At 36.6% G+C, this 16,303-nt stretch overlaps 1 protein-coding gene across 4 annotated transcripts in view; it reads left to right on the top strand.

Moving 5' to 3' along the window:
* The window catches only part of TOX (thymocyte selection associated high mobility group box), a 218,789-nt gene that overhangs the window by 125,685 nt on the left and 76,801 nt on the right, over positions 1–16,303 (top strand). For all 4 annotated transcript variants that reach the window (XM_002198353.7, XM_072924674.1, XM_072924672.1 and 1 more), the window contains one exon: positions 4,849–5,091. In XM_002198353.7, the coding sequence (XP_002198389.1) occupies positions 4,849–5,091 (243 nt within the window). The remainder of the gene's footprint in view (positions 1–4,848; positions 5,092–16,303) is intronic.

The following is a 16,303-nucleotide window of genomic DNA, read 5'->3' as shown; positions in this document are numbered from 1 at the left end:
TTAAAATGATTTTGAAACATAAGTAAGTTTTGCTGGCCAGTGTGCAGTTATCACTGTAGAGTACTTAAGGAAAGGGGCTGTATTTGTGTTTCCTGCCAGCATTTCCCTTAATTTTCTGATGAGTAACCTCAAAAGTAAATACTAGATTTTTTCTGTGTGTGTTTGTGTTATCAGCACAGCTGTGCATCCAGCTGATGCATAGCTGTAATTTGAGTTATTTGTTGGCAAAGTAAAGAAGTGACTCCTAACATACACTTCCTCTCAGTGCCCCAGTTTTGCCCCTCCTTCCATAGCTTGTTGCTGGGTTTGAATAGGCTAAGTGGCTTAAAAAGCAAATTGAAGAGGACCAGTGGGATCTTGTTCAGAAACAAAAGCTTGGGTTTGGGTTGGACAGTGAGTTAGGGTTCAGTTCAATAATGTTCATAACATTTTATTCTGGCAAGATTTTCTCATAAAATGATATACCAAGGTAGCATATAGATAATGAAGCCTCTTGATCTGAGTGGGCATCTCATCATCTGTTTTATGAAATTTATATAATTTCAACCAGAAATGTCACTAATATTTAGCCAGAAACATAAAATATAATCCTCTAAATTTGGGAAGACATTCTTAATTCAAAAATCTTCCATAACATTGTGTCTATAGATAGCTCAAATTTAAGGATAGTCAGTTCTGAGGTTCCCACTGTGTAGATTCCATTTGAACTAGAATGAAATATGCTTATATAAACACAGGTGCAATGAAAATGCTCTTTAAAACAAAGAAAATTTAATCCTGTGTCTGTTCAGTGCTGTGCAGTTGGTTTAATGGCGTTAATTTGCAGAGGGGTTTATCTCTGGAATGTAATAAAGGCCTAGGAAACTCCCCTAAACTGAAGAGCTGATTAATATCTCTTTCACTCCTATAGTCATGAGTTGAAAGTGATACCACTGGCAAAGTTCCTAGTATCATTGTGGTAAAGAAAATAAAGTATTTCTGCTAATTTTGTTTGTTTGCTTGTTTTGGGGTTTTGGGGTTGGTTTTTTTATGCTAATCGAAAGTGAAGAGGTGAGCTTGCTGAGGTTTCTGTGACCAGTAGGGAAAAAAATGGAGCTATTCCATGTCTTTCTGAGTAGAGCAAGTCCTGCTGATAGGAAAATCAGCTATGAAGAAAAAACCCTTAGAGTGGAGAGGAAAGACCCTAACCTTCCCCATCCCCAAGAAAAACCTAACAGAGCTGAAACTATTGGCCACCATTTATATTAATACATATGAGCTATACTTATGACTTGTAGTTGGATACAGAGAGTACGGCCTTCCCTGATGCCCTGGATGCTAGATAACTGCTTTAATTAGAAATTCCAGATAAACAGCTTGTATTGGAAGAAATGGTGTTCTAAGCAAGCCCAGAGGCTGGGACAGGATGATGACTGGACTGGGAGTGGAAGCTCTTGCTGCAGGGTTAAACTCAAGACTGCCTATTTCCCTTAAATTTCTCTTTGCAGAAGAAGGTGACAAAACAACATTCCAGGAGAGCCCATTGCCAGCAGTGGATCACTTGCATCAAGGGGACCCCAGATGGTTACTAAAATAGGCTTTCCAATGGCAAGGAGAGAGGTGGCAGGAAAGTAGGAGTGGGTGTTTGAAGCTTGTAGCTGCTATTCACAGGACAAGCACATGTCCCATTCCTCGTGCCTTTCCTCCAGGCACAGTTGCAACAGCCTTGTTCCTGTGATATGCTGGGTTTGCTGCAGATGTATCTAGGAATTTTGGGTTTGATATGCCAGTGTGCTAAGTCATTACAAGCATCTGAACCACGCTCCTGGATGAGACAAATTAATACCAGCAAATCACTGTTGAAGTAACTTCCCTCAGGAAGTTATGTCTCTATGTCTTACATGCACACAATACTGAGCATGGAAATATCACATTGGCTGAAAATGTAGGGTGAATAGGGTGCTCTGCAGATGCTTTTGAATATCTGTCCAGAACATTAGCATATAACTTCGATTCTGCCTAGCTGTACTGAAATAGTACAATAGTTTATGTCTTAAGAAACAAATTAAAAATAGAGAAACATAGGAGATTCTATAATTCGAATTATGTCATTTGGTGTGTCATTACAGCTTTTGCTATTCTAATAATACGTTTAAATGTAATGATTTGTAGGTGATGTGGGATCAAATACACTCTTAAATGGTTCACAAGCGACAACCATTGTGTGATTATTTAGTATTTAATCAGACAACAACAATTTATTTAAAATTCTTAACCCATATAATATATATAACATTATTATATACCTACACATGACAGACCTTGGATTGTGGAGCCTGCTAGTGCTTTATACTTCCTTCTTAATAAGTGAAGATAATGCTCTACTGGCAGTTAATTGATTCCACCATTTTTGAAGTATTACTAGTTAATTACACATTTGAAACACAAAGAATCAAAAATAAAGCCTGGTCCATCCATATGGGACATGCTAAAAGAGATGTACAAATAAGCAGATATGCTAACTGCCTCCAATATCCTGACAATATTTGATTTAGGAATATTTGCTTTTAGTAACAAACTCTCTTAAGCTCTCACAGGACAGTATGAGAAAGAGAAAATAGATGTTAATACTTTCTACTTGCAAAATCTGGGGAGAGAAAACTCTTTTGAGGCCATAAGTCTTTCGGGACATTAGAAAAGACACTGTTGAACATAAATGTCATCTTTTCACAGCTAATGAATCCCTCTTGGAAGCTGTAGGCTACATGGATCCAAGTTCACCAGGATTATTGTTACCAAATCCAAGCATATCAGCAAGGAGAGTGCTGGTCCAGGAGAGCATTGTAGATGTTATCCCTTCCTTAATTTCTCTTATTTGCTGTTTAGTTATTGTGGTATTAGATCTTAAACTCAATTTAGACAAATTTTTCTTCATCATGAATTTTATATAATAGTAATTAGCAACTAGCTAGTGTATGCATTGTCCCTAATACTTTTATTTGGTTTTGCAACATTTATACATTGTTGCTGAGTAAACGTGATGTTCTCTTTGCCATGTTTAAGCCTTCTCTCCATTTAGTGAGGGTCTATTTTACTGTATTTCTCCTTGGAGAAATGGCTGCACTATGGCTTGCAAAAGTACGGGCAAATGCAATTTACAGAGGCCAGTAGACTCACACCAGCTTGCCATTAAGAAGAAAGCAGGGGCAAAGGGAGAGCAAACTCCTGTGCTGGAGGTGAGAAACACAGCTGGAATGCATGGGTAGAATCAAAGTCCTCACATGTAACAGTGATGATATCACTATCAAACCCTGCTCTGTTTTCATTTTTGGGGATTTTACTTTGGCCTTTCCAGTCTAGACTTCCTGTTCTATTTTATACTAAGATATTTGGTAAAGAGATTAAAAACTTTTAAGGAAAAAACAAAGCAGCCAAAACCATGGCAATGTGCATTAGAGGAGGTTTTTCTGTGTTCACCAGCTCACTGAAAACATTTAATACGATTTGTTTTTTACTGACTTTAGTTTATATATACATGTTCGTACAGAGAGTAACCTCAGGCATCAGGAGGACATTATTACTATGATGACTAATGAAAAATCCCTTTGTTTATAATTGGCCATTGATTCTCCCCTTGTCCTTCTGCATGAATTCATACAACATATTTATTATAGGGAGAGAGAAATGTCCCTGTAACACATATTAGCCTCCATTTGGAAACTCATAGTGGGGAAAACATTTTTTTCCAATAGCTGCTCTTTGAAATTGTGCCTTCATACTCATCCTTTCTGGTGATACTTTTCAGGAGCAGAATGTATTTAAATCCTTGCATTTCCAGAATTAACAAAAGCAGCACTCAGAGCAGGACTGCTGTGCTGAAGAGGGGCAGGAAGGGTGGGAGTATTCTCTGTGCTATAAATCTCCTAACTGTGGGCATGGGATGTGCAAAGACTGATCACTTTGCAAAGGAGTTGGCTGTTCTCAGAAAAGCAGAGCAAGCTTTTAGGCTGAACTACTGCAACTGATCTCTTTAACCCTTTATTATGCTCACCTTTTCCTTTTTAGAAATACACACATACCAACCCTATCCCACAAATGAGCCTACCTGCTGTACAAAAACTGTAGATAAATAATAGCAATTATCCACCTTGTGTGTTATTCTGACTTTGCCTGTGGCTTTTCCTTAGATCAGATTGAGTTGGGTGACTTAATGGCAGCAGACAACAAAAGACTAACAGTTGTTTGGTGGAGTTACTAATTCAGATAACTGACAAAATGTATGTATAATTCAGTTTATAAATTACGAAAAAAAATAGAGTTTTTAAAAAATTTCAAATGCACTTTTATAAACACAAAGTATACTCATGCTGAGTACGTATTGTTTCTTTTTCTTTCTAGCTGAGTAAATGCATGGCACTCCCCTAAGCATAAAAGTGGTATCTTTCTTCACTGTGTAATTCTTGGTCTGAGTAGAGGGAAGTAAAATGAACCATTTTGTGCCAATATTAATTTTATAAATTACATTCCCTTTCCACAATTCCCATGAAAAAGGTATTCAGCTAGATGAACACTCTTGGAAAATTTTAATAGGACCCTTGAAATCTGCTTGAGTTCACATTCTCTTAAAAAAATATTTCTAAGGGAAAAGTATCATAGATTCTTATGCCTTAGAGGCATTTTTTCCTCCATACATAATGGTGAGCCTTCACTTGTATAATATATGGGTCTTGAAAATACTTTCTATTATATTGTAAGTTGTGCTTAGAAGTATGTGGGTTTGGCTCATCTTGTTTGTTTTGTATGACTTTTATTGTTATTACTGATCAGTGCTCATAGCACTTTCCATTTGTTCTTTTTTTTTTTTTCCAGTCTTTTCCTGGCCCAAGTCTCGAAAGTGAAGATTTTAACATACCTCCTATAACTCCTCCATCATTGCCTGACCACTCCCTGGTGCACTTGAATGAGATAGAGTCTGGGTACCACTCTCTGTGTCATCCCATGAACCACAATGGCCTCCTTCCATTCCACCCTCAAAACATGGATCTACCTGAAATTACAGTTTCCAACATGCTTGGCCAAGACGGGACACTGCTTTCCAATTCCCTCTCTGTGGTAAGCACTTTTAGTCTTTCCCTTTTGTTCTAAGTGCAAAATCATGGAAATACAGACCTGTTTGAAATCCTTCAAGGGGGCCAACACCTGCCCCACTCAGATTTTGGAGTTCCCTGGCTTGACTCTGGGTGTTACATTGCATTCCCCATGTCAAATCCTCCCCCCAGCAGAGGTGAGGGCGAATTTTCAGCTGAGTTCCTCAAAGCCAGAGTGTTACCTTCCGCCACCTTGGGTAGAAGGTTATCCTTTACGGGATGTAAATAATGACAGAAAGAGGCTCAAGGCTCTGACTTCTGCTGGATCAGGGTTGGGATCCAGATGGTTGTTGTTCTGTATTTGTCTGATGAGGCTCTTTCCATTCTCATTTGCATGTGCTGAGAGATGTACAAAAATTTAATATCTCCTTTCTTGTTTACCGCACGTTTGGAAAACAGCAAATGTTATTTCTGATTCTAGGCCAAATCTTACAGCCTTTTTACAGTTCCCAGTCCTTAGCCAGCCAGAATCCGATTGAAATGACTGGACAACTTGCTTATAAAGTCTGTCAGATAGTCATTATGGTCATAATCTTGTGAAGACTGATATTATAAATCACTTATTTGAATGTTAAATTGCTTGCAACAACTGCAGAGCTACTTTACACATTACATTTTCAAGTGGGCTCCACAATTAATTAGTATACTTTGTGCATAGCAACTCCAGACAGGATTATTTCACATTGATGTACAATTCTAGCCCAAAGAGTTAAAAATCTCATGAAAGAGGATGGAGCCTGACATTGTATTCCACGGCACTTAAAGCACTAGGTGGGCTAAATGGGCTGCCCAGGAGTTGCAGATTCCAACAGTCAAAGATAAGAATCTATTGTTCCTAGAGATAAAGGGTCTGGACTTCTCACCAAAAGTTCTGCACTTAGGAACTGAGGCTGTTTAGGCTTCCCAGCCTGCTAGCTCCCTACCACATTATCTAAAAAACATAAATCAGTCCTGGGAACTTTGGAGCTGAGACAATACATGGACGTTTGGGTAGTGAAGGATCTAGGTTCAGTTTTTGTCGGCCCCTCAGACTAACAGTCCCAGAGCCAGGGGCCATGGTGACTTGAAAAGACTTAGTTTACAACAAAAATCTGCTTTGTCACATAACTTCATTGCAACTTAATTGAAATAAAGCTACCTTGATTTTGAGGAGCTCTGCATTCCCTCTGAGGATGTCCAAAAACAGAGGGCACGAGTACTGGCTTCTTATATGTTGCACGGTTGTTACTGATTTACTAGGATGTTGCACACATTGTGTTTCAGGTCAGAATCTGACCCAGGGTTATGCTCAAAGATGGGAGGAGTGGAGGAGAGGCAGATTTATATAGAAAAATAGAAATATACTCTATGGAAAGAGCCTGTATCTTCCATGCTTGTCTACAAAGATGATGGCATGCATTAAAGCTTGAGTGAAATCTTGTGTGGGGTTCTGAGAATCAGAGCTATGAAAGAACTTGTAAAAATAGGAGAAATGCTTGACACTCTAGTCAAGACAGGCAGTATTTCATTGAATTGACCCCTTTTGAGCCATAGTTATGGCTCAGAACTAAGCTGTGATGTTTCATATTAACCTTTTGCAAGAAGCTCTGAACAAAGGGCCTTGAGAGTGTGTAGATCATTGCAGTGAATAATCACATTGAGGGAAAATACAAAAAAGTTGAATAATATAACTAGGTAATTTTGCTGTTAGTGAAGATCAGAAGAGATGAAAATCAGATGTTAAGAAAATATGTGCTGAGTTTTGACAATAATTTCTAAGAATTTGTTCAATAAATAAAGCATGATCCTTGAAGTGTCATGTGCTAAGTCAACTGTTATCCCTAACTTGCATGTCCCTTTTGCACAAGAGTACCTCTTACCTAGCAATAGTTTGAACTCAAGCTGGCTTGTCTGTGCAGGGGATGAAGCTACAGCTCATGCTAGTATCACTGGTACAATGATAAAACCTCAATTTCATACAGTTCAAACACTGTTTGGCAGTATATCTCCTCTGATTTGAATTTGATAACTTGAGAGAAATTAACTTGGGGGAAATAATTTAACTCTTCAGTGAATTCAGTGTCTTCTTCAGTTAATAGAATGACCCCATTGTTCCTTTGGCTTTGCACTAATGAAGAAAAACAGGGGATTTTGTAGAGTTAACATTCTTGACTTAGTTTTGAATCTTTATAATCCAGAACATTTAACTTTTTTTTTCAATATGACTCTTTTCTTATGGTATTACTCATCTCCAAGTTTCCTTTTTACTATCTTATCAAACTCTGATCAATTTAACATGTTCTTGTCTAAATCACTCCTATATTGCCTCATATAGAACATAATTTATAAGTTTCTCCAATCTATCTAAACTCTTGGTTCCATAAAATTTCTAGTATCTCAAGTACCGTTTAGTGTACTTGGAAAACATATGTCTCATTTCATTTTTCAGGGCACTAATGGATATTTTTAGAAAAAATATTCTTAGAAACAAATCTGTTGGCTGTTCTTTATCCCTAATTAATTTCATATCTTCAGCAAATTTTACTTAGATTGGGACTAATTCAGCTGCATTGCAATGTGCCTCTAATAGAATTTGTTAATTTTTTTCTTTACTTTAAACATCCCTCTTTTTAGCTAGTTTTTAACCCAAGTTGGTATTTTAGCAATAATACCTTCTATATTACCTGTGTTAGAACTAGTGAGTGTTTTCCAGTTTGTTTTTCTAGACAGAACATTACTTAATGCTAGCCAAATGTGAGAAAGGAATATCAGTGAGCTCAGAAACAGTTGGAAAATAGTTCATACACTAAGTATAGTGGTTTTCTTCCATCTCAACTACCAGGTGTTTTCAGACGAGGATTTCTGTGATTTTGGACAGATTGAAAATCGAGGATGTACCCTTCCTAAAACCCCTTCAAATCTTCCCCCATCAGAAGTCTCTGTTTCATACTGTGCGGTACTCCCTCCAAGCTGCAGATAAAATCCCTTTCAGTAAGGATGGCAGGATTTACCCCAATCTCTCTAAGAATTCTCCTCTGCAGAAGTGCTTAAATACACACAATAAGAGCCCACTACCAGCTCAGTGAATTTGTACTAGGGATTGGCTTCTTACAGATTCTTACACTGTGGGAATTCTTTCTAAAAAAAATTTGCAGCGCTGGGAGATGAAAATTTCTCATTGCCATTGACAGTGTCTTAAATTTGGAATTAACCTTCTTTGAAGTTTTTTTGATTGATTGGACTTTCATACTGCATGATGACTAAAAAAAAAAAAAATCAAACAACTAAACCACTAAAATTTTTCCTTCTCATTATTCTGCTGTCAGTTCACATATTTACTTCTATGTTTGTAAATTTCTGTATTCTTAGTTGACATACAGAGTATACACATGCACATTAATTTCTATCATGCTGTCACATGCAGATTTCTTTAGGCATTCATTATATCTGGATATCAGGGCTTCAGAAATCTACAAAACTTGTGCAGAATGTGAGTCACGGTGGTATTAACCCACAGTCCAACCCGCAGTCCAACTCCCCATGGGAGCCCTCTAAAATCCTCCTTTAAAATGCATATTACTTCTATTCCTGCTTCTTAATTGGATGCAATTTAATATAGATAGAAGTGTTTGTTTAGTGAAAATATACTTATGGTCCTGTGAATATGTTTGCTTCTATATAATGGAATAGGGATCCCTTCCTGCTTTCCTACCAGTTGAAAACTCTGTGGGTTTGGTTAGATTCCAGCTGGGGCTTGACCTGCCAGCCTTTTTCTGTTGGTGTGAGTTTTTCTGAAATATCCCAAAGGATATTTTCAAGGACCACAAGAGTTACCCTTCTAACATTTGCAAAAAATGCATGTTGTATAAGAATATGTATTTATCTGTAAAAATACTTTTGGATGTGCTCTATAAAATTAGTTTTTCTGTGTATCAGTAGACATTCTAGCTTCTTTAGTGTATCCTGTAGATAGCTGTTTTTTCTGCAAGAAAACAGGGTTTAAAATCACAGTGCTGTTTTTACATAGTTGGAAAAAAAAAACCAACCTATTTTTGGAATGCTTTCATTTGTAATCTTGTGCTGATCTTTTTGAAAATGTGGCTCATGATGGTATACCATAGAACATTTACAAGAAAGAAATAAAATATTTGAATTTCTTGAAATGCTTCAAATTTCTGGGTTTTAAGTTTAAAACTTAAATGTGTTTTAAAACACATTTTAAAAACTTAAATATGTTTAAGACAATAAAATCAGGGGTTTGATTTTCTAAATGCTCTACTTGTGCTGCAACAAAAGCCAGCATAATGTATATACTTAGGTTTATTGTCATTTTTAGTATACAGTCAAGGCACACTTTGAATTCAAAGGCTACTGTACAACTGTTTTGACAACCACCACATCAGTAGGTAATGTGCAGGACATATGAAACTGGAGCAAAAATGTTTCTTTAGGTCTATAGGGAGTGCAGTACATCAAGGAATTCAGATATATTAGAGCAGCATGAATTTCTAATATGTTGCTCTTATGGAAAAGACCACTGGCATATTGAATAATGCTGCTTTCAAAGCAGAGCAGAAAATGTGATTACAGACAATTTCAATGCTGTTTTTAAAATAAATATTTTTGAAATCTTGAGGTGTTTTATTTCACGTAATGCATAAAATATGTAACAGTGTGCTAGAGCTAAAGATCTTCTAGGTCACGGAAGAGTAGATGATGTCAGCTATAATTATTCAAATGTGGAATAATAGAAGCATTAGTTTAAAATAAAATGCATGTCACAAAGGCCCATGTCCTTATATTAAAAAAAGCAATAAAAAGCTGACTTTTTTTTTGCACACTTAGACAGAAGAATAAAGGTAATGAATAATTTTTAACATTATGCCCCAATTCATCAAAGCCTGAACAATTACATTATACTTTTTCATGAATTATATTTTTAGATATGCAACCCGTGAGAGATTAATATCTTAAACAAAATGTGGCATTGTATAACAGGGAGGAAAGCAGACAGCTACTTTTTTTTTCTTGCCATTTTTAATCTCAGATAGAATGAAGTTAGTATTTCTTATTCACAGTACAGTTGCTAATAAATACAGTAAAGAATACTGTTGTATCTGAGATGCATTTAAGAGATTTTGTTTTACTGGTTTCATACATGTTAGCTTAAATTCAGTACTCATGACTCATCTTAAGGCTGACCTGTACAGCTGATTCTTTCTTCTTGCACCTTTAAGTGTTAGTGGAAACTACTGAGTCAAATAGAAATTCATTATTTCTGATAAACAAGATAAATTACTTTCATAACAACAAAAAAAAAAATTGTGTCTCCTAACCTAAGTATTGAGATTTGAATCATGTTTGGATACTTTTTTCTAGCTTGTATTGCATGCCAGTGGTAGCAGATATGTTTTGTCTCTGGTGAATACTTCACATTTGTGCCTCATTACTAGTCTCTGGTCTTCAGTTTACATCAAAATTTACTGTTATGCTACACAAACCTGCTGCTACCCCAAATTTTATTGCAGTGAATTATTACCATCACAACCACCAAATCATAAAGCTAAGGTCATGGAACATCTTGTGTTAAAGTTGTTCGTTTTTTTTTCTCTTATTAAGCAACTTTGTAGTCTTCTTTTCCCTTAAGAAAAAAACCAAACAAACAAACTAAAAAAAACCCAATGACAAAAAAACAACACCATGTTTTCCAAGCAGATTTTTTTTTCTACACTGAAATAAACCTTGCATGGAAAATGGTTACAATAGGTAATGTATGTTTTGTCAAACTCCCTGACCAAATCATGTCCATCAGCATAACCATATTGTCTGTACTAGAATTATGATTACTTTTTCCATCAAGGGCTCTGAGACATATTTTTTATCTTTCTTTTCTTCTGATGTCTGCTCCACACTTTTGTCATCAGAAAGATAACAGAAAAGATATGTAGAGGAGCTGATTAAGATGGTATTTGATCAACGTTTCATAAATACCTGAATATTGCACATCTGCTACCAGAAGGCTTTTTACTGTGCTACAAAAAACTTATGATGTCAGAAATTACAGCTGTATAAAATCAGAGTGGAAACAAAGTGTGCATTTTTAGCAGTGATAGAGATAAGCCATTTAGCTGTAGTGTACTGTGGCAGGTCGTTGTTTCTCTGTGCCTCAGGATTAAATTCAAGTGGGAGATCTCTCAAAAAAGATGTGCTCTATCTGGGACTGGACTCAGAGACCCCACACTACAGCAGCAGGACCAGAACCTTCCCATGGATCAACTTGTCCCTGGGGCCCTCTCAGCTGAAAACATTGGTCCATGCATTCATGGAAGGGGTAACATTGCTGGTACCACTTCATCTGACACCACCTCTACAGCTTTTCCCTCCCAAGAGAACATCAGCAGAGTTTAGCACTCTGTGGATGCAGGCCACTGATAGACCCGACCTTCTTCAGGTCAACTAGGACAGGAATTCCTGTGAAAGTATTTGTGAAGCATTTTTTCCTGGTCCTTAAGTAGTATCTGGTAAAGTTATACTTTCAGTCTCTAAGTACTAAGAGCTTGCCTTAAAGATAGATCAAGTAAATATTTGCACATAGCTGTAGGAAAATATTTATACACCAATGACCAGGACTCTTTTTAGAATGATTCCAGGTCTCATTTTTAAAATTGAAAATGAAGCTGTTGATTTACTGACAGTTGGGAAACACAGCATCCTGCTTATTTGAGTGTGGTTTTTGAGAATCCATGTGGCTCACATATTTCACAAACTCAGTCAGAAAACAACTTCAGTATAATTTAAAGAAAAAATTACAAAGTGGCATGTATCTTAGTTTTGAAAATAGCCTTCTATAGAGAATACTTTGGTGACCTTTTTCACAGTGGTTACCCATTGTCTGCTCAGAATTGATTTGCTACATATAAAAAGTAAGAAAAATAAATAAGTTTAGTTGTATTATTTTTTTTTCTTGGACTTTAACCAAATAGACACAGGCTAAGACAAGATGAATGTGGTGCAGAGAGAAAGACTTCAGTTGTGGGTGGTAGATTATACAACACCTCACATGTAAAGTACTCACAGGAGTGATTAATGCATAAGCAGCATCATAGCTGCAAGTGTCAAACAAAACAGATAATAGAGTATGCAAATAGAGGAAACATAACTCTCAGAAAATGTCAGAAATTCGGGGGCTTCAGCAGCAGAGATTGTTGACTTTAATCTGCTGCTTTTAACATTGCATGTAGTTGTCAAGAACAGCATGATAATGAAATGTTTCTGAAGACTCACACTTTGGCAAAAAAAACTTAGTGATCTTAAGTCCTGTATATGGAATAGAAGTGAAATGTCTTTCTCAAGTCTGTGAACATACTTCTATGAAGACAAAAAGGAAGGAGAAGCCCACAGTGCAGATGAAAGGAAGGGCTTTGTGCACCAGGTGGAGTAGCCTCTATTTCCACCTGTTTCATCGTTTAAAATGCATGAATTTGCATTCTTTGAAACTCAAAAGCATCTGAGAAGACTCTACATCTCTTATGGATTTGAACTTCTTTCACCATCTCATCCCATGTTGTTCAGTACTAGAAATGTGTGTGGACAAGAGCAGCTCCACTACAGAATCTTCTGTCTTAGCTCTAGGTGCCACGTGCATGCTGGAAATTCAGCTGTCACCTGCTAGAGTGTGAATTCTCCTCCTTAAATCTTGCATATGTAGAGTCATAGATGTTTAGCAAAATTTTTTCTTCATTTTGAGGGAAAAAGCACATTTGTGGCTTTCCAAGTTGAAGGAATTTAAATGTTCCAATTAATAATCATGGGGGGAAGTTTGTCTGTTTTAGTGGTTTTTACAGAGTTTTAAGTATCATTGTTTGAGTTTACTAGTGATCTTTTACATGAGGATAATCAGAAGTAAAAAATAATTCATTTGTTATTTTTATCCCTTTTTCTTTCACAAGGCAATTAAGAAACACTAAAAGTGTAAGAATGTCTACTCTTCCCTAGTCCTTTTAATATAAAGATTAATTTTAGATTGAAGTTTGCCCCTCTGTTCCCCCTTCCACCTCCTCTTCATTTGTACAAAGCCTGTTCTATCTAAATGCCACGCTGGGATTGCCTGTGGGCAGCATGTAAAATCTTTAACCTCCACTGCTCCTGTGATGCTGTACTTCAGCTACATGCATGTGACCCAGGATCTCTGTAGCCTCACTCACACACCTTTGCACTGCACTTTTGGCACATTGTACATGCTGTTGCCTCTATATTTGTACACTAAAGATAAGAAAATTAATTTCCTTAATTCATTTTCTGTGCATATCATGGATAGATGCAGTCAGAAAAAAGGACTTAAGGTACAGAATGGCAGCAAGAAGCATTATGGAGTGAGGAACACCTCTAAGGCATGTTTGTCCATATCTTTCAGCTAGAAAGTCTCCCCAATGGATGCTTTTCATCTAAAGTGAACAAAGGAATTTCACTTTATCTTACATATTATCAGGATGTATCCAAAATTCCTCTTTCAACCAACATGCAGGGACATAAAAGAGTCAAAGGAGATGTTATAGGTGGTGATGGGCATTCTCTGTGTCTGCCCTGACCCAGAGCTGAAGTGAACTGCAGTGCTCAGAGTACATGCACACATATACATGGACACACATATATACATATATATGAACATTTATATGCCTGTGTATGTATCTATAAGTACGTACCACACTGTTTATCACTGAAGCCCTCTGCTGGAGTGTAACAGACAGGAACATCTGCAACATCCCCCTTCTCCTCAGATTGTGGATCCACTTTGTTGCTAAACAGAGACTGAAATTAGATCCAAATTATTCAAGTAAATGCCACGGATTTAATTAACGTACTGCGTTACATTACTGCAGTACATGGCTGCATTATGCAATATTTTTTAACAAATCCCTGAGTTATAAGTGAGGCTACAGTGTCTGACAGTAGCTTTGATAATGGGTACTTTTGCTAATTGAGTTAATGAAAGAAGTAGCCTAGTTGCTAAAGTGAGACATGGGATACCTAATGGATAACAAGATGAAACAGCTTCATTTCACATCTTCAAAATTCTGCTTCCTGACAGTAACAATGTTGGGGTATAGGTACCTTCACTTCATCCTTACAAAAATTATGTAAACTGAAAAAAAACCTTTAAAACTAGATATTACAGTCCCTTAACCAAAAAAGGCCTGCTCATGGAGTATTTACAGGATCAGAAGATCTGATTGCATTCTTGAAGAGAATGCAATGTTTTTTTATTTGGAGATGTGACTCCCTTCTAATACATTTTAAGATTACCTTCATTCACACATAAAGAATTTCAGAGATTAACTCAGTTACTAAGCTTTAGTTTCCAAGAAATGCTTTAATACTCAAGTGTGGGATCTCAGTTTAATGAATTTTATGACACTCCCCTTTCTTATGTAGTAGCATAAAAACTGTTTAGTGCAATAGGCTTAGTCCTTATCTGGTTATTAAGTGCAGCTTAAGTTACCTGACAGAAAGTACGCAGTGTAAAATAACCACTGGCAAAACTTTTCAGTTATTTTTTGTACACAAAACAACTGACAGCATTTGAAAAATAATGCCATTGGCACTCTGTTCTTCTGAAGTATCTTTTTTGTGCATTGAAATGCTCTGCAGTCACTAATTATCTGAGAAGGTAGTTTACTAGTAACAGTGCAAGTAGATGTCCACAATATCAGTCCCTCCTATCTGTTGAGTGCTGTACTTGGAGAAAAACATTTACTTTAGGAGAGAAAAACATTTGCTTTATTAAACAGCTAGAAAAATTTAATTCAGAATATACAAAGACAAATGAATCCCAAGTTGAAAAAGAAATATCTTAAAGGAGGAGGATGAAAATGACTGTGTAGGGGAAACCGTAATAACGAAAGTGCTACCAGGAGCTAATTTCATGTTTGATGCTCAGTAATACAAAGCTGGTTAGCAGTGTGGTGAGAGTCAGCTCTCAGTATTAGAACTAGCAGATGCCCTCACATGTAGTAAAAGCAGGACTTAACCGCCATGTGCTACACATCTAATATAAAGGTTTTACAGTGACTGCATATTATGGTAGCTGAGACTTTTAAGCTATCAAGCAACCTGGAAATGATACAGCAACCTTATTTAAGAGACATGAAAAAGATGCAGGCGTTGCTTTGTTTGTCCTTGAAATGCTGTCAGCTCAAGGGAGAAGTGAAGTATCTGTTTAACCACAGAGTGTGGTGTTCCACTGCCCCAGATTTCCAGTCCAAGCCCTTACAGGCCTGTTCCACAGCACGCGTGTTTCTTCTCACTTGTCATCAGCTCTTGTGAATGCGAGGAGAGAAAAACTCACAACAGGGAAGTTCTCTGCCCAGGGCCTGGCCTATGTAATTTCAATTGTGGCTGGCATTGTTGCACTGACTTCATCGTTTGTGGCCTCTGCCTCTGAAGTGCATTTTAGAAGCTCTGTGACTGACTCAAAACCTCAGTGGGATTTTCAGAAATATTTTGGCTTAATGTTTATCCTTTCCTACTCTAGCTATCCCAGAGAGAATTAGCTCTATAACAGATGCTTTCATTTGTTCATAAGTTGTGAGAATTTAGATTTTACGTCATATAAAATTAAAGGTGTGTCAACAAAATTGTTTGTCAATAATGATTCACACTAATAATGCCATCATAATTCTGAAATGTTTTTCTTTGTAACATTTGGAAAATCAGTGCAAGCTCTAACAAGACTGAAGATAAAAACCATGATCTAATGTCCTGTTTGAAAACAATTTTTATTGTTTTGATTATAATTAAAGATAATACAGGAAAGCTGTGCACTAGAAAAAAGTCACATGAGTAACCTGACCTCTTAGATCCTGGCTCAGTGCAGCCATAATGTTGTGTTACTTACCAAATCACAGAAATTGGTCCAGAGGGAACTATAATGTCCCCTATTTAATGTAGTCAAAGATAGGATTTTAAAAGGTCGTCTCACTGAAAGCAGGATACTCTATAGGTTTGTCATTTCTGACAGATCTTATTTTTAGAGAATTCATCTAGACTTCTTATGCAAGCTCTGGATAGAAATTCTCACCCTTAAAAAATCACCATACATAACATCCAGCAGGCATTGTAGATTAATGAAGATCATTTAATATTTCAAATATTCTGTTATTTATTTTTAAGCTGTATTTATATTTATATTTATATTTATA

This window comes from Taeniopygia guttata, chromosome 2 (genome assembly GCF_048771995.1).
Source record: "Taeniopygia guttata chromosome 2, bTaeGut7.mat, whole genome shotgun sequence".
In the NCBI taxonomy this organism is placed as follows: Eukaryota; Metazoa; Chordata; class Aves; order Passeriformes; family Estrildidae; genus Taeniopygia; species Taeniopygia guttata.
This window is presented reverse-complemented; position numbering and strand designations above follow the sequence as displayed.